This window comes from Ctenopharyngodon idella, chromosome 6 (genome assembly GCF_019924925.1).
Source record: "Ctenopharyngodon idella isolate HZGC_01 chromosome 6, HZGC01, whole genome shotgun sequence".
Taxonomy (NCBI): Eukaryota; Metazoa; Chordata; class Actinopteri; order Cypriniformes; family Xenocyprididae; genus Ctenopharyngodon; species Ctenopharyngodon idella.
The window spans coordinates 33,761,955-33,781,954 of record NC_067225.1 but is presented as its reverse complement, the minus strand read 5'-3'; the positions used below and the strand labels follow the sequence as shown (position 1 = coordinate 33,781,954).

Genomic DNA, 20,000 nt, shown 5'->3' with positions numbered 1-20,000 from the left:
ATTTACTCATTTATTTATTTACTTAAATACATAATTTAAAAACAAGTAAATGAATGAGTAAATACATAAATAAGTAATTGAGTGAATGCACAAATAAGTAAATAACTAATAAATAAGTACATAATTAAATAAACAATTTAGTATGTAAATAAATATAAACATGATTAATTAAATAAAAATCAAACAAATACATAATTTAAAAACAATTAATTATTTACTTATTTATAATAACAATCCACATGCATTCATATTTATAAGCTATATTAAATAAGTAAATAAATAAATTAATTAAATTAAATAAGCAAATAAACTAAATTAAATAAGTTAATAAATATTTAAATAATAACTAAGGTCACAATCCTTGTAACTCTGAATGGAAAAAAAAAAAATCAGTATTAACTAATTATTCATTTAAATAATTAAATATAAGAACAGGTAAATGAACTGAAGCATCACGTCCCTCGAGGAAGAGTGCGTGTTTGTGTTCAGAGGAAATGAAGTCTGAACTTCAACAGCATGTAGTTCTGCATGTTTGCAATAACAAGACATTCGTTACATATTTCAATTATAATCTGTATGTTCAGTCGTCAGGGCTGATGGGAAACATACAAACGTCAGAAGCAGCAGAAGTCTGAACTTCAGCTTCATTGTGGATGCAGTCAGTGGAGGGCGGGTGGTGGGACGCGGCGGGTGTCGTCTCGAGTCTGTAATGCTCCCGTCCGTCTTTCAAACGAATGCTCTGCCGTCACTGAGATAATTGTTTTTTAATAACAGTTTTTAAGTGCAGCGATTCATCAGATCCTGCTGCGACGAGGCCTTTATTAGCTTTATTAGTGTTAATTATGAAGCTTTTGGTTCACGAGTGCTACTTCAGCAGCTTCTTTGGAAAAATAAAGTACACTAAATAAAGACTTCAGTTGAGTCAGAGGTGAAAGAGGGAGGAGCTACGAAGAGAATGAAACGTGTCAATAGCGTAAAGTACAGTAATGCGTTACAACTAAGCATTTATTTAATCAAGCTCCAAAAATGGCTTGTTTTGATATTGAAAAACACTCATGAGCAATAGCAATTGGGCGGTGATACTGTTTCCTGTGCAGTGACGCTAGCCAATCATAACAGTGGGTGTTTACTGACACGCCTTAAAGGAGCCGCGCCTTAAAAACGGATCAGAATGAAGGTTGAAAATAATATAAAATAATAATTTTTCCAGCTGCTGACGGCACGTCATTCCTCTTCCAGACATTTACGTGGTATTCTTATGTACTTAAAAGAATACTATGGTACTAACATGGTGTATTTACAAAAACATGGTACTTTTTTTTTTTTTTTTTTTTTGGTCTTGAGGATCTGTGAGTTCAGAAAGTAAGAATGGTTGAAATTTGTCAAGAAAAAAACGACATCCAGAAATTGTTAATCTGCTGTGTGTGTGTGTGTGTGTGTGTGTGTGTGTGTGTGTGTGTTTAAGATTAGATAAGCAGTTATGCTGAATTTTCACTTGGCTGTAAAGTTTCTGTTGAGAGTTGCTGATTGGAGCAGAATTAAAGCGTCATGCTGATTATTGTATCTCACCAACGACTCCTCTCACACACACATACACATACACACACACACACACACACACACACACACACTAGAACTGTAGAATTAATTTAATTCAGCTCTGATTCCGCCTGTCTTCCAGTTTCCCATAATTTAGCAGATATTCCAGCCTGTCGCTCTTCATATTTTGAGTTTTTGTTAGTCATGATTCCTCATCTTAAAAAAACTCAAGTTTCATAATCAAGATCATATTTACATTCCTTCAGGCGTTAGTTCTGTGGTTTATAAAGATATATTTATATTGTGGTTATTATTGCACCATCATGGATCCATGTGAATCATACTGATATATCATATTAATCCATAGATCTACGATATTTAATATTATTGAAATATTTGCTTCTTTATTTGATTTTATATATATATATATATATATATATACACACATACACACACAAATTAATTAATAATTAATAAATATTGTAAATTATTAAATATATTATTTATAATATTTTTATATATTATAATCTAAAATATTATGCACATTTAAAGAAAGCAATAAAGATGACAATAATTGCTAATTTATGAGATATATATATATATATATATATATATATATATGTATAATTTATATAAAATGTTTATATTAAATGTTATAAATTATGAAAAACATGATTTTATTATTAAATTATATATATATATTTATAATTATAAAATAAATTAAATATAAATTATATAAAAATATTAGATTATGAAGAACAAATGCTAAAAATATAAATATATTATTACTTGTAATATATTTATAGATCATATTATAAAATATGATACACATTTAAATAAATATTATTAAATATTGTCAATTGTTAAATATATTATTTATAATATTTTCATATATTACAATATAAAATATGATGTACATTTAAATAAAGCAATAAATAAAACAATAGTTACTAATTTATTATATATATAAAATAAATTAAATGTATAATTTATATACATAATAATTTATTTCTATTTATAATGTATAATTTATTTATACAAATTTTAAAAGCTATGAAAACAAATCATAAAAATATAAATATATTATTTGTAATTATAGATTATAATATAAAATATGATGCACATTTAAATAAAGCAATATAGAAAACAATAATTATTAATTTGTGATATACAATTGAAATATCTAATTTATATGATACATATATACATATAACAATATATATATATATATATATATATATATAACAAATGCTAAAAATACACGTGTGTTATTTCTTTATTTAAATGTGCATAATACTATAATAATAAAAAAAAAATATATATATATATATATATATATATATATATATATATATATATATAGTTAATTCCACATTTGATTTGTGATGTTCACTGACTGAAATATTAAATCTCATATTCATCTTCATAAGTGGGATGTTTGTCTCTCAGCAGTTCTTCTCTTGTAATTATTGTGATGTTCTGTGATTCATAGAGGACGTGTGTGTGTGTGTGTGTGTGTGTGTGTGTGTAATCCACTCTTAATGACTCTCGTCACTCGTGAGCTTACATGTCTCACTGCTCAGTGTTTGTTTTGTACAGATTCATTTGTTTGCGGCTCCTGAGGACGAGAGCAGTGATGTGTTGTGTGTGTCTTGCAGCCGTTGGTCCGGAGTGTTCCCGTCACCGCCAGATCCCAGCATTCAGCGGCGGCGTTTGCCGATGATGAGCGCCCGTGGACGGGGCAGGAGAGCCTGGCTCAGGACGACCCGGAGATGTGGGACCTTCTGCAGAAGGAGAAGGACAGACAGAGCCGCGGACTGGAGCTCATCGCTTCAGAGGTGACAGACAGATCATTCACTCATTAACCCTCAGAAGAAGCTGAACGCTCACGCTGATCTTTCACATAATGACAGTGAATGTGTCAATCACACCAGAACAGCATCATAACAGCACATGTGACTCATTCAAGTCTTATTCAGTCATGTGATGCTTCATGTGAGGAACAGACACACATTTCAGTTGTTATTCTCTGAAAATCTCTCCATCCATCGCTGCTCTTGGTTACTTCACACGCAACAACCAGCAAAATAAACAACATGAGGGAGAGTAAATGATGACAGACTGTGTGTGTGTGTGTGTGTGTGTGTGTGTGTGTGTGTGTTGACAGAACTTCTGCAGTCGAGCAGCTCTCGAGGCTCAAGGTTCGTGTCTCAACAACAAGTACTCTGAAGGATACCCGGGAAAAAGGTGTGTGTGTGTGTGTAAATCTATCAATTTATTCAAAAATTACACATTGTGTTTTTTTTAAAGGATTTTCACAAAGAAAATAAAAATCTTTATCTTGTGAATCCTATTCATTCATTCATTCATTCATTCATTCATTCATTTTTTTTGTTTTTGTTTTTATATGTATTTATTAAAAAAATATATATATAATTTATTTACAACTATATTTTGTTTATTTTATCTATTTATTTGTATTTATTTATTCATTCATTTTTCATTTTGTATTTATTTTTTAATTTGTATATTTTTCATTTTTATTTTACTTTATTTTTAATTTATCCATTTAATTTATTTTTATGTATTTGTTGATTGATTTGTTTTGTATTTATTTATACATTCATTTTAATGTGTTTATATATGCATTTATTTTTTATTTGCTTGTATTTGTAGAATTTTTATTTATTTACTATATTTTTTTATTTTATTTGTATTTATTTATACATTTATTTTCATTTGTTTTTATATGCATTTATTTTTTATTTATTTATTTATTTGTATTTATTTATTTATTACTTTTCATTTGTTTCTGTAAGTATTTATGTTTTATTTGTTTTTATTTTTATCATTTGTTTTTTATTTACTACTTTATTTGTATTTATATATTTTTGCTGGTTATAAAACTGATGAGTTCAGTGATGTATCACAGTAGTTTAACATATAGTGTGTGTGTGTGTTTGTGTGTGTTTGTGTGTGTGTGTGTGTGTGTGTGTGTGTGCGCGCAGGTATTACGGCGGTGCTGAGGTGGTGGATCAGATCGAGCTCTTGTGCCAGAAGAGGGCGCTGGAGGCGTTTGACCTCGACCCGGCGCTGTGGGGCGTCAACGTTCAGCCCTACTCCGGATCTCCGGCGAACTTCGCCGCTTACACAGCCGTCCTGAACCCTCACGACCGCATCATGGGTCTGGACCTGCCCGACGGGGGACAGTGAGTGACCATCATTCTCTCTCTCTCTCACACAGTGAAACAGAATGTAATAGATTCTCTGTGTCTCTCAGTCTCACTCATGGCTACATGTCTGACGTCAAGCGGATCTCGGCCACGTCCATCTACTTTGAGTCGATGCCCTACAAACTCAACGTAAGTTTCTCATCACATCTGACCCTCTTGGGTCACGGACACACCTTGACGTTTCAGGAGTGACAGCCGCATTGAAATACGGGAGTTAATCCCATTCTGGCATCCACTATTTTTGACCAAAGTAATATTATAGCAGCCAAAGACTCGTTACGTTCTACAACTAAGCAATGAACACTGAACTGACAACTGAATGTAGCTGGACTTAAAATTATACTAAATATTTTAAAAGGGTCAAACAGTGTGTGTGTGTGTGTGTGTGTGTGTGTGTGTGTGTGTGTATGTGTGTGATGAATGAGTGGTCAGTCCCCTCTCTATGGGAGAGATAATAGGAAATCGACAGGCGGCCCTCAGACACACACACACACACACACTTCAGTGTGATGGAGTGACCGACGGAGAGAGAGATTATCTGCTGTCCAGATCTCAGAGAGACTCAAACCAGAATTCAAGACAGGACTGAAGTTTGAGAAAGAGAGAGAGACATTCCTCCTTTCAGCCGAAAGAGAAAATGAGATGAAAATATATATTAGCTCACCCCCATGTCATCCAAGATGTTCATGTCTTTCTTTCTTCAGTGGAAAAGAAATTATGGTTTTTAAGGAAAACATTCCAGGATTTTTCTCCATATAGTGGACTTCACTGGGGTTCAACAGGTTGAAGGTCCAAATGTCAGTTTCAGTGCAGCTTCAAAGAGCTCTACATGATCCCAGACGAGGAATAAGAGTCTTATCTAGAGAAACCATCGACCATTTTCTAAAAAAAATAAAAATTATATACTTTTTAACCACAAATGCTCGTCTTTCACTGCTCTGAGATGCGTCACGCATTACATAATCATGTTGGAAAGGTCACGTGACGTAGGTACTGAGCAAGTGTTTACAAAGTTGGAGGAGAAAATGAGATGGAGTTTTTCTCCCTACCACGGTACTTCCACCTACGTCAAACATGACCTTTCCAACGTGATTACGTAATGAGTGGAGCATTACAGAGCGGTGCAAGACGAGCATTTGTGGTTAAAAAGTATATAATTTATTTTTTTTAGAAAATGGCTGATGGTTTCTCTAGATAAGACTCTTATTCCTCATCTGGGATCGTGTAGAGCTCTTTGAAGCTGACATTTGGACCTTCAACCCGTTGAACCCCAGTGAAGTCCACTATATGGAGAAAAATGCTGAATGTTTTCCTCAATTTCTTTTCGACTGAAGAAAGAAAGATCTTGGATGACATGGGGGTGAGTAAATTATCAGGAAATTTTAATTCTGAAGTGAACTAATCCTTTAACGACACATTTGCATGTTATTTGTTCTCTGATGTTGGTGAAGTCACATGACTTAAATATATCATATTTTTAGCAAGTGTTTTATTTTGTTTTTCCCTTCATTTGGTGGGGAAATTATATATATTTATTTTTTATTTATTTCTTTAATATTTATTTCTTTTATTTTTATGTAATTTATCTTTTTTTTGTGGGTTATGACACTGACGAGAACAGTGAGAACCAGTTGTCGATTCAGTTCAACCATAGCACATTTCACAAAGCTTGTTTCATTGCTACAATTCAGGAAGTATTGTGTTATCACGATGAGTGTATCCATATGGCAATAATACATGGATGATAAACCTGGATGTCAGAAGCACGTGTTGAGACGCTGCGTCTGTGTTCAGCTGCTTCTGAATGCAGAAACACACTGTTGTAAACACCTTAAGTCTCTCTCTCTCTCAGCCTAAATCAGGTCTGATCGACTATGATCAGATGGAGCTGACGGCTCGACTCTTCCGACCCAAACTCATCATCGCCGGAACCAGCGCTTACGCTCGCCTCATCGACTACAGCCGCATCAAGAAGGTCTGTCCGTCCATCTGTCTGTCTGTCTTTCTCTTGTCAGTTTTTCACACTGCAACTTCGCAACACTGTTACTGAACTGAACTGATCTGAATAACGGCACAGTTGTCTTTTTAGAGCTGCTTTACAGCTGAAATTGAACGTGTTTAATAATTAATGAACATTGCAACATTAATTTGTTTAATGTCTATTGGAATTATAAATAATTTGACTTCTGTTACTTTTAATTTATATTGTTAAAGCATTTGCAGATCTACTGTATAATATGAAGGCTTGTTTCTGCCACAGAATAAAAAATAAAAAAGACAATTGCGACTTTTTATCACAATTCTGACTTTTTCTCACAACTGCGAGTTTATATCTCACAATGGTGAGGAAAGAGTGAAAATTGTAAGATAAAAAGTTGAAACATCTTTTTTTAATGGCGAGTTTATATCTCAATTCTGACTTTTAAATAATTCTTAGAATTGCAAGAAAAAAAATCAAAATTGTGAGATAAAAGCTACAAATTTTAATTTTTATTCCGTGGCAGAAACGTATAAACGTACATGACTTATGGAAAATAAATATCAAATATCATCTTTTAAGTAAAAGTTTATTGTATGCCAATGTTCTTTTATAATGCAAGACTTTAGATTAGATTAGATTCAATAAAGATTAGAAATGAAGATAAAGACACTTTTTTTTATAGTTTTAAATACTTTAAATATTGAAATCACTCATAAGTGTTTGAAGTCTTACTGCATACCATTAAAACTATGCAAATAGTGAAAACATGCATATATAAGATCAAAAACACTGTAAATCTTTCTTTCAGTTTATTTTTGCTGTCTCGACTGATCTCTTGCTTTACAAACACACACACACACACACACACACTCTCTCATCTGTCTCTGACACGTTTGTGTTCAACTGCTCATGCCTGACGCCTCAGAGACGACAAACACATGCACTGTTTCTCCCGCTTTCTGCTCACACACGCACACACACACACACTCTCGCTGCAGTGTCACTGTCAGCACTTAATCACATTTCCTTTCACACACACATTATCAGCAGTAAGAATGATGATTGTTCTCATTAACACTGATAAAATGATGTTTAAAATCTGTTTGATGGACAGTAAAATGCCCATAATCCCATTCAGCAGTCACTCAGAGTTCATGATGAATCGCCTCTCGTTTGTTAGGCATGTATGTGCTCTACATAGACAGCATATGAAGGCATCACATCTTGCCCTTCTAAGATGAAATGCATGTATCTTTCACAGAGACCGTCCCAACATGCAAGACTTCTGGTCGCTTTGTCATGTGCTGTCTATTTAGGGCACTCACTAGGGATTGAACAGAGCCCATATCTGAGGAAGCTTGATATGCTACGGAATAAAAAATAAAAAAGGCAGTTGCGACTTTTTATCTCACAATTTTGAACTTTTTTCTCTTGCGAGATATAAATTGAAAATTACGGGTTTGTAACTTGCAATGGTGAGAAAAAATAAAATGTATCCTGCTTTCAACAAAAATATGAACTGTTTTCAACATTGATAATAATCATAAATGTTTCTTGAGCAGCAAATCATCATATTAGAATGATTTCTGAAGGATCATGTGACACTGAAGACTGGAGTAATGATGCTGAAAATTCAGCTTTGATCACTGGATATAAATTACACTTTACTATATATTCACATAGAAAACAGATATTTTAAAACGTAAAAATATTTCATAATTTTTACTGTATTTTTGATCAAATAAAAGCAGCCTTGGTGAGCAGAAGAGACTCTTTCTAAATCTGAGTTATTGCAAGATAACTCAAAATTATGAATTTATAACTTGCAATTTCGAGAGAAAAAAAAGATAGAATTGCAAGATAAAAAGTCGCAATTATTACCTTTTTTATCTTTTTATTCCATGGCATGCCATACATCTGTGTGTTTCTGAGAGTTTTCGCTCATCGTATATCGTGCTCCAGGTTTTCTGTGTTTTCTTAAGCTGCTCCTGGAGGCTGAGATTGTGTGTGTTTCATGTTTGTTGCTAGAATTCACTGTGGCCTGATTTCACTGCGAGATAAACACGAGGTCAGCAGCACACACACACACACACACACACACACACACACACACACACACACACACACACACACACACACACCAGGACAGATTAAGTGTATCTGTGCATAAAATTATCAGTGTATAATCAGCTGGAAATTATTTTTACCCCCTGAAAACATGTCGTCATGCTCAGAAGTGTTTGTGAAGCGCCTGCGGTATCTGGGTCTCGTTCCCCGGAGACGCGAGCGGATCTCATCGGGTCACTCTCAGATGGGCTGATAACGGGAACGCTTTGATTGTGATATTTGCTGTGAGCGCAGCGGATCTGAGCTTCTGAACGCTTTCATAATCTACTCAAAGCTCTTTATTACTCCCTCTCTCTCTCTCAGTTGTGTACCGAGCTGAACGCGTACATGCTGGCGGACATGGCTCACATCAGCGGGCTGGTGGCCGGGAAAGCCGTTCCCTCGCCGTTCGAACACGCCGACCTCGTCACTTCAACCACCCACAAATCACTGCGAGGATCCAGGTACACACCTGAACCGCTGTCATTCAGTCTGAGGCGCGTGTGACATCACTGACTGTGTGCGGATAAGTGTTTTATGCAAATTAGTGCGTTAGAATTCACACATTTTGGGTCACAAGAAATTAAGTTTTATTCATCAAGGATGCATTAAATTGATCAAAAGTGACAGTAAAGATTCTATTTCAAATAAATGCTGTTCTTTTGAACTTTCTGTTCATCAAAGAATCCTGAAAAAACAAAAATATGAACTGTTTTCAACATTAATAATAATCATAAATGTTTCTTGAGCAGCAAATCATCATATTAGAATGATTTCTGAAGGATCATGTGACACTGAAGACTGGAGTAATGATGCTGAAAATTCAGCTTTGATCACAGGAATAAATTACATTTTACTATATATTCACATAGAAAACAGCTGATTTACATTATAAAAATATTTAATAATTTTTACTGTATTTTTGATCAAATAAATTGGTGAGCAGAAGAGATTCATAAACATTAAAACATCTTACTGACTCCAAACGTAGGCCTGTATCATTCTAACACACAATGATGATGTTTGGAATAATAATATTTAAATTATTATTATTTTACCTTTATTTAACCATTCGAATCATTTAAGAACATTTTGGGGGGATTTTGTATTTTTGAAGGAAGGTGAACAATTAGAAAGCTGAAAATTCAGCTTTGATCACAGGAATAAATTACATTTTACTATATATTCACATAGAAAACAGCTGATTTACGTTGTAAAAATATTTCACAATTTTACTGTATTTTTGATCAAATAAATTGGTGAGCAGAAAAGACTCAAAAACATTAAAACATCTTACTGACTCTAAACGTAGGCCTGTATCATTCTAACACACAATGATGATGTTTGGAATAATAATATTTAAATTATTATTATTTTACCTTTATTTAACCATTCGAATCATTTAAGAACATTTTGGGGGGATTTTGTATTTTTGAAGGAAGGTGAACAATTAGAAAGCTGAAAATTCAGCTTTGATCACAGAAATTACATTTTACTGTATATTCACATAGAAAACAGTTACTTTAAATTATAATAATATTTCACAATTTTTACTGTATTCAGAATGATTTCTGAAGGATCATGTGACACTGAAGACTGGAGTAATGATGCTGAAAATTCAGCTTTAACATCACAGGAATAAATTACACTTTACTATATATTCACATAGAAAACAGCAGTTTTAAATTGTAATAATATTTCACAATTTTTACTGTATTTTTGATCAAATAAATGAAGCCTTGGTGAGCAGAAGAGACTTCTTTCTAAATTTTAATTATTTTAAACTTTTGAACACTAATGAACAGTTATATTGTCGTATGACGATGTAAGTTGGCAGTCTGATTAAAATGAAAAATCACAGCAGATTGAAAGTCAAGTTAAGCACATTGCATTGTGGGATACAGATGATCTGGATGTTGCATGCATACAGAACATACAGTATTATTCTGATCTTTCATCATTAACTGTTCCTCCTCCTCCTCTTGTGTGGCTCCTCCCCCAGGGCGGGGCTTATATTCTACCGTAAGGGCGTGCGCTCGCTGGATAAGAAGGGCAAAGAGGTCATGTACGACCTGGAGGAGAAGGTCAACTTCTCCGTGTTCCCTTCGCTTCAGGGCGGCCCGCACAATCACGCCATCGCTGGCGTCGCTGTGGCTCTCAAACAGGTACGACGGCTGACTTCTATATTTCACTTGCTGTTCAATCCTAAAGCTCCCGCATCTTTAATTCCGTCTCATCTTCTTCTGAACAATGGCTTGTGCACTTGGGAACTCATTTATGGTTTTTGATAATTGATGGCTCTTCATTCGGTCTCTCTTCAGGCCACGACGCCCATGTTTCGCGAGTACATCGCTCAGGTTCTGAAGAACTCCAAGGCCATGGCCGACGCGCTGCTGAAGAAGGGCTACACGCTCGTCTCCGGTGGGTTTTTACATGTGTGCCGTCTGTCTTTGTGAAGTCAAGCTGCTGTAGGTTTTCTCTTTAAGAACTTTCTTAAAGGGACAGTTCACCTAAAAACTAAAAAATCTGACTTTCAGAACCAAATCTTCAGAATACACATTTTTTATGAAATCTGAGATAATTTTTTACTTTGACACTTGCTGTGTGAACAAAAAAAATCATAGACATGATTTAAAAAGGTTAAATAGTCCTTATAAAAAAAATAGTCACACTTTTGTTTGCTGTCAAAAATGAGCACATTGGAAATTTTATGTATGTGTTTGTTTTAAAACGAGTCAGTTTTTATTGGTAAAGTGAAATTGATCAGTCCTTCATTCTCACATAACCTTACTTAAAAAGAGAAACTGACTCATTTAGACTCTTCCACTTAAAGCAAAGGAGTTAATTTACTCTGTCTTTTCCTCAGTTTAATAATTGTTTCTGATGTTTATTATTCACAGTCTTCAGCTGCTAATTTCCTCATTATAATCAGCAGCGTTTTACAGAAACTCTCTCTCATGTCCCATCAGCCAGTTCCAGGTGAATCCAAATCACTTTTATTGAAGAGTAAACCAGCAGAACCAATGTTTGAGTAACTCTTCGTCTGAAGTGTTGAAGGTTTTAATCGCGCTTTAATGATGTTTTTGTGCATTCGGGGCCTGTGCTGTGGATATTGTTGTTGTTCGTTCAGTGCAAACGGCCCTTAAGTGAAAACGTGTGAAATCAAGCCGTGAATCAGCTGCAGTTTTTACGGCTGCGTAGCATTGCTACGATAACCAACATATGCGAAACAACTAATTGAATGGCTGTATGTATCTCTAGCTGTTCATATCGCCACACGTGTTGTTGTGCTTCTGTTCTGTGTCTAAAGCTGCTGCAAATCATTTTCACCTGGTTTGAGAGACGACTGACTCCGTTTACACTAACGGACCCTTAACTTTCGAGGTTTTTAGAAACAGAAGTCATGGTTTGGTAAACTTCTATAGAGTTGAACGGAAACTACAAGTACAATTTCAAAAGAAAAATCCATGATAGCGTTTCTGTGACTACAAAAGAGGAAAAAAAAATATTGAGAGATTGATTATGTTGGTCAAAAGAGAGAAATATGTCAAATTTGCCTCTGTGTTAGAAACTCTCACACAGCAGCTTAACTAGTTTTCTGTCATTTAATGCCAAGGTAATATAACACAAAGTATAGCGATATAAATATAATTTACATTCTTTACAAATGAAAAACCTTGCTAGATTTACGATGTTAATAACTGTGGAAATGCGTCATCACAGTCTGAAATGTTTCTGCTCTTATTGTTCATGATTCATCAGTTACGTTATTCTAAAGAAATAATAGAAATAAAAATAATGTAATAACTTCTGAAACAGATGTCATCCACCTTCATATAAGGACAGTTTTACAATTCAATTAATTCATCAGGGAGAAAATCAAGTCACCTTCTATTTCTAATTTTGGCTGATAACCGATAATTCTTTATATTTGAAAGCCGATAACCGATATATTGGCCGATAAATCTATATCCAAATTTGTATATAATTTTTGAGAGCCTGATTACAAAGACAGAAGTTTCACCATTAAAAGCCCTATAATGTCCCTATAATGTTCTCATTATAATATTATGTAGCCTATATGACAAACTTGCGCTGCACATGTTGAGCTTAACTGTATTTTCCTTTCTGAAGTGATTTCAAGCAATTCATAACCATCATGGTGAACAGTGCACATCTGAAGTGTTTCAGCTGAAGGAAATAATCCATTATTTATGGGCTTTAATATATCAGCCAAATTTTTGTATCTGGCCGATAACATTAAAATGATCATATATCGGCCGATACCGATATGGTGGTCCATATATCGTGCATCCTTTATTTTAATGCATAATAACCTCATAAACTTCATGATAAATATCTTATTTCAAGGAATAATATCAGGTGGATAATATTACTGAATACTAAGTGTCTTTTGAAATGACCCAAGAGCTTCATCGAGACACTCTTTTGACTGAGTGTTTCTGTTGTGTTTGTTCAGGAGGAACCGATAATCATCTGGTTCTGGTGGATCTGAGGCCTCAGGGAATGGACGGAGCGCGTGCAGAACGAGTTCTGGAGCTGGTGTCCATCACGGCCAACAAGAACACGTGTCCCGGCGACAAGAGCGCGCTCACACCCGGCGGCCTGCGGCTCGGTGAGAGAAACGGATAAAGCACCCACTAGCTGTGTTTCCAATAAAAGTTGTGAATTTAACTTGGACGCAAAATTGGAGTATCGCATAAAACATTTGTGAATAAAGAAGTGTTTCCATCGCATGCGTTCAAGAGAACAAAATCGCCACTTCCTGGGAAATTGGCGCAAAATATCAGTAATAAACAACACCAGGCCATTGGCGCCCTCTGCTGGCATTTGTTATAATACATAATGTACATAAGATGATTGTTTATATTATGTATTATTACCACAAAAAATAGACGATTACTCGATTAATCGTCAAAATAATCAACCGATTATTGTTATTGACACAGCCCTGCTGTCATGTTGGTGTTTGGGAATGCATTTTTGTGAGAAATATCCCAAAATTCACATAAAAATAGGTGTATGGAAACATAGCTATTGAGTGCTGTAATTCATCTTCTGGTATCCCAGGAACCCCTGCGCTCACGTCCCGCCGGTTCAAGGAATCAGACTTCCAGCAGGTGGTGGATTTCATAGATCAGGGCATCAAGATCGCTCTGGACGTGAAGACCAAGACCAGTGAGTTCTAGATCTCTTCTTTGTATGTCTGCTCAGAAATTCAGTGAATGAATAACAGATGCTGTGTTTATCATGTTCTATTGAACGTTTGATGTCTGACAGCATTACAGGAAGTCTTTGTCTACATTAAAACAAACTGTTTTAGCTATAGAGAATGTATAGTGTGTTTCATGATTATTTATGGAAGCTTTTTTTCACGATGGAATTAAAAAACGGTAATTGCCAATTGTGCGTCGAGTTGAAATTAAGTCAGAATTGTGACTTTTTCCCTAAATTGTAAGATATAAACTTAAATTGTGAGGGGAAAAAAGTCACAATAAAAAAAATAATAAATTATTCCATGGTGGAAACAAGCTTCCATAATTATTTAAAACACAAGATATATTTTTCAGAGTGATTCATTGTAAATGTTGTGTAAATTCAGTGTTTAATTTCAGCAATTATGAACTTGTGCATGTTGCCATCAATAAATTAAATATTTATCAGATGCTCAGCTCATGTGCCTTTAAAAACAAATATTGTTATACACTATCATTCAAAAGAAAGTTTAAAAAAGAAATATTTCGCATGGACTCAAAATTGACAGTAAATATATTTATAACGTTACAAAAGATTCTACTTCATATAAATGCTGTCTAGTATAGGACACACTACTGGTCAAAGCTTTGGAATAATTAACATTTAAGTCTTTTCTGCTCAACAGGTCTGCATTTATTTGATCAAAAATACAGTAAAAATTGTGAAATATTATTAAAATCTAAAGTAGCTGTTTTCTATGTGAATATATAGTAAAATGTAATGTATTCCTGTGATCAAAGCTGAATTTTCAGCATCATTACTCCAGTCTTCAGTGTCACATGATCCTTCAGAAATCATTCTAATATGATGATATGACGATCAAGAAACATTTATGATTATTATCAATGTTGAAAAACGTTGTGCTGCTTCAAATCTTTGTGGAAACACCATTCAGAAGTTTGGGTAAATTGATCTAAAGTGACAATAAAGACATTTATAATGTTACAAAAGATTCTATTTTAAATAAATGCTGTTCTTTTGAACTTTCTATTCATCAAAGAATCCTGAGAAATAAAATGTATCACAGTTTCCGCAAAAATCTGAACTGTTTTCAACATTGATAATAATCATAAATGTTTCTTGAGCAGCAAATCATCATATTAGAATGATTTCTGAAGGATCATGTGACACTGAAGACTGGAGTAATGATGCTGAAAATTCAGCTTTGATCACAGGAATAAATTACACTTTACTATATATTCACATAGAAAACAGCAGTTTTACATTCTAAAAATATTTCACAATTTTTACTGTATTTTTGATCTTTTTTTTATTTTTGCTGTTGTAATTTTCTTTTACATTACACAAATTTTTCCCCCTTCAGAAAAACTGGCCGATTTCAAGAGTTTCCTGCTGGAAGATGCAGAGACGGCGTCTCGTATCGCTGACCTGCGTCTGCGCGTGGAGGCTTTCGCCCGTCCATTCCCGATGCCTGGATTCCACGACCATTAAAGCGGGAGATCTGGGTAACGAGGGAGCGGATCACACACGCTGCCGGCTCTTTCCCGTGACCACACACTCACGAAGAGTCTTAATTTTCTTTTATTTTTTTTTGTTTAGCTTTACGATCAATCACTACTTTATTAATCATTTACTGGAACTAAAGTCTTAAAGTGACCAGTACTGCACGTAGGTAACGTCCCAATCCCATCAAACTGACTTGAACATGGAAGAACAAAACACACTGGACAGTATTTGACAGGAGATTCGGTAACATTAGTGGCGTGTGTTTGTTTGATTCAGACGCCAGCGCTGTGGATGATTTATTCCTTCTGGGTGATGTTCGGGACGCAACTAACATCTTTATCTTCCATATTGAGTGAGAAACAAACGTTTCTATGACAGACTAGTGATGCTAAATGTTTACAGACTGTGATTCTCATTTTCTGTTCTTCCTTAAAAGCTCAGAACAGTTTTTCTACTCGAGTCTTAGTAGTTGTTCTCCTTTGATAATTGAAGCTGTTTTGTAAATGTACAGTAGTGTATGTAAGGACTGTAAACGTCTCGTCTTTACGTTGCTGGAGTTTGTATTTGTCGGCTCTCATCTGGAGTGATTCTGTTCTTTGCTCTGGAGCGTTTACGGCACGGTTGTAAACAGATGTACTGATATTGATAAATACTTTCATGTTGCACACGTCTACAATCCTCCACCTTCATTCTCCTGGATTCTGCCTGACAAAACACCTTTTTATCACAAAATGATTCTTTTTAAATGGACAGATCTTTACAAATAATTTTCTAAAAATGTCTAATCCCAATAAAATCATACCGTAGGAAAATGCAACTCTTTTTCCTGCTCATTTTTATGTCTGTGTGTGTGTGTGTGTGTGTGGGTGGAGATCATTGATCGGCGCTGTTCTGATCACAGCAGTCGTTCTGGCCCGTCATCTTCAGCAGAATAATGTGTTTTGAGTCAGAGGATTATTCTGAAAAAAGTGCATTTAAAAATACATCTCAGCATAATATGACAGACTGAAAGAGTTGCTGTTTAATCAATGGATTAAAGTGAGCATTAAAACTCCGGATCTGTGGAGAATTTGTTCAGGTCAAGTCAAACCCTAAAATCACAAGTAATTATATTTTTAATGTAACCTGTTGTGACATTTACTTAAATATTTCCACACATAAACTCTTACACTGAATTTGGTGTGGGATTTGCTTTAAAACAATTTTCACTCAGAAATTGCTAGTAAATTTCACAAATAATTATGGTTCCATTTGTTAACATTAGTTAACATGAACTAATGATGAACAGTTCTTCTACAGCATTTATTAATCTTAACTTCTACATTTACTAATGCATTATTTAAATCAAATGTTGCATCTTTTAACATTAGTTAATGCACTGTGTAAAATAAACAATGAACAATTGTATTTTTATAAACTAACATTAATAAAGGTTAAAAATGCTGCAAAAATATATTGCTTAATGTTAGTTTGTTGCACATTGAAGTACAGCTGCAAGCAGCAATTAAGTGGCCAAAAGCACAAATAAGGCATAATGAGTTATTAGACTTCAATGATAAATAATTAAAGGCATTTTTAGGCAAAATTTTAGTAAAAATGGCTGAATAATCAAATACAACCACTAGTAATATGATTTAACTGCTTATCACTTTTGACCAGTAGGTGGCGCTGTTACCAAAGTGATGTTGTGTGAGGAGACAAGGAAGGTTGGTGCCAATATGCAAAGTTACAGCCTCCGAATCAACTTGGCAGATTTGTTGATGCGTTATTCGAGAACGGTTTAGTTAATCAGAAAGATTTTAATAACTTATTGTAGGCATGTTCTCACAACAATCTGTGCCAATTTTGGTAAAAATTGGACAAACGGTCTAGGAGGAGTTTGAAAAAGTGGGTTTTCAAAGAAATTCAAAATGGTGGGCAGACATTTTGACCAACTATGGCATGATAACAATCATTGTTCCTATGACTCAAGGAATTTATCAATTCTAGTTCCATTAAAAAGACAAAATTAATCAAAAGCTATTAACCTTTTTGGAAATTTCATTATAATTTTTTTTAACCACAAGGTGGCGCTGTCTCAACTTTGAGTACCTACAGGCCATAGTGCTGATGACACATACAAAGTTTCATGATGCGTTCATAAAATACGGCATTTTACAACAAAATTCAAACTTGTCGACACCCAAAATGGGTGATATGGGAAACTGCACTGTTTGGGAAAACTGTTCAGAATTTATAAAAGCCATTTTTCATGTCTCCTGACTAGTAGGTGGCGCTGTGCCGAAACGCTGTAGCCTCAGGTCATGCTTGTGATGACATGTACCAAGACTAGTCTCAATACGCTAAAACATTGCAGAGATACAGCCTCGCATCCGTTTTTACGAGCTCTTCGTCTAATTCATTGGCGCGGTTTTGGAAAACCGTTGGGTTTATCAAAAAGATTTTAATAACTTTTTGCCAACATGGTCTGAAGATGTTGTGTGCCAATTTTGCTAAAAATCGAACAAACTGTCAAGGACGAGTTCGAAAAAGTAGGTTTTCAGAGAAATTCAAAATGGCGCGCAGACATTTTGACCAACTATGGCATAATTGGTATGACTCAAGGAATCGATTAACTCTAGTTTCATTAAAAAGACAAAATTAATCAAAAGTAATTAACTTTTTGGGAAATTTCATTATAATTATTAACCACAAGGTGATGCTGTCTCAACTTTGAGTACCTTCAGGCCATAGTGCTGATGACACACACAAAGTTTCATAATGCGTTCATAAAATACAGTATTTTACAAAATTCAAATTTGCCAAAAAATTGGGTATCATTTGACTCGGTATGCTGCACTATTTAAGCTAACCGTTCAGAAGTTATGAGCGAAAAAAAAAGTCATTTTTCATACCTCCTGGCCAGTAGGTGGCGCTGTGCAAAAATGCTGCATGTAGCCTCAGCCCTCAGGTCATGCTTGTCATGGCATGTACCAAGACTAGGCCAACCCGGAAGTTAGCGGCGCACGGGTTCCCTCGATCGAAAGCCTATGCATTTTTCTCATAGACTTTTGGAAAATCACTTCTCAGAGTGATGACGTTTAATGTACCTGACTGTCTGTGTAGTCTCATTTAGCCACTTGTTAGCAACCGCCTTTTTCAATACACATAACAGCTTAAAAAAATCACAAGTGGGGTAATACTGATGGATTTTATGTTGTAGAATAAAACGTGAAACTGTCTTGAGCTTGCGTTCACCACAGACCTTATTTCAACCAAAATCCCATTCAAAAAACCCATTGACTTCGGGGAGATGGAACCGGAAGTGCTAAAATGCTAACTCACTTCTGCATTTTGGCCTACAAAGTGATGTCATACCTGCACCACTCTATTAGTTCGCAAGTTACTGGAAAACAGTTGGGTTTATAATAGCTTTTTGCCAACATGGTCTGAAGATGATGTGAGCCAATTTTGTTGAAAATCAGACAAACTGTCTAGGACGAGTTCGAAAAAGTAGGAAAATCATTATGGTGAAACATTTTATGATGGAAAATGACAACATAGGGTGCAATCGAATCAGAGTCAAGGAATCAGAAGAAAAAATAATTTTGTTTCTATCCATTGCAGTTCTTTTAGGTGAGATGTCTGTGTTTTCTCTCATTCCGTGAACAAACACATCACGAGTGAATCCCGGTGTGTTCGTGTCACCGGTTCGCGTCCGCCGCGTCATTCGCCCGTGTCGGTGTGTGTGTTTGCTTTGGGATCTTGGAGATGAGCTGACATGATCGGGAATTCTCTCTCCCTCCTTCTCCTCCTCCTGCAGGCACAGACAGGCGCTAATTTGACAATAAATCAGCGAGGGACGGATAGACGACAGCGGCCGCAATTAATTGTGCTCGTTTATTTGGAGTGGCACGTCGGTGTTTGAAGGCGTGTCATAATTAAAGCCTCGCAGGACCGTGATGTGAGTTACAGAGTCGATGGCTTAAGTGGCGTTTTAGAGTCCCATTTAAACTCCAAACAATGGCTAATGTGTCGTAATTATTTCATAATAAAGTGCAAGTGTCTCTTATAGAGCCATAACAATCCCGTGGAGAGAAGCTTCACTCATTGGTTAAGAGCCTGACAGACCCGATGAAGAAAACACACACACACACACACACACACACACTGCATTACTGTACTTACAGGAAGGTTCAGCCAGAAATTAACTTTTCTTCATTGTCCCTCATTATTTCTGACAGAGTTTTGAAAGTGTCCATCAATGCCGGTTAAAACACATGGAAGTTTGTTTCCGTGATAAAAAAGGTAAACCGCGACTTTTTATCTCACAATTGTGAGATTAGAAAGTCGTTTTATTCCCATGGAGGAAACAAAGCTTCCTTAGGAACGACATCAGAAAAGAACGTTTATTTTGG

The 20,000-nt window shown here is 35.1% G+C and overlaps 1 protein-coding gene across 1 annotated transcript in view; it reads left to right on the top strand.

The window, feature by feature from the left end:
- Positions 1-16,420, top strand: part of shmt2 (serine hydroxymethyltransferase 2 (mitochondrial)) — a 25,221-nt gene extending 8,801 nt beyond the window's left edge. The window contains exons 2-12 of the mRNA XM_051896023.1: positions 3,198-3,377; positions 3,707-3,786; positions 4,548-4,748; positions 4,820-4,901; positions 6,625-6,747; positions 9,184-9,323; positions 10,862-11,024; positions 11,181-11,280; positions 13,340-13,495; positions 13,951-14,058; positions 15,461-16,420. Of these exons, the coding sequence (XP_051751983.1) occupies positions 3,198-3,377; positions 3,707-3,786; positions 4,548-4,748; positions 4,820-4,901; positions 6,625-6,747; positions 9,184-9,323; positions 10,862-11,024; positions 11,181-11,280; positions 13,340-13,495; positions 13,951-14,058; positions 15,461-15,588 (1,461 nt within the window). The 3' untranslated portion in view covers positions 15,589-16,420. The remainder of the gene's footprint in view (positions 1-3,197; positions 3,378-3,706; positions 3,787-4,547; positions 4,749-4,819; positions 4,902-6,624; positions 6,748-9,183; positions 9,324-10,861; positions 11,025-11,180; positions 11,281-13,339; positions 13,496-13,950; positions 14,059-15,460) is intronic.
- Positions 16,421-20,000: the final 3,580 nt, after the last annotated feature.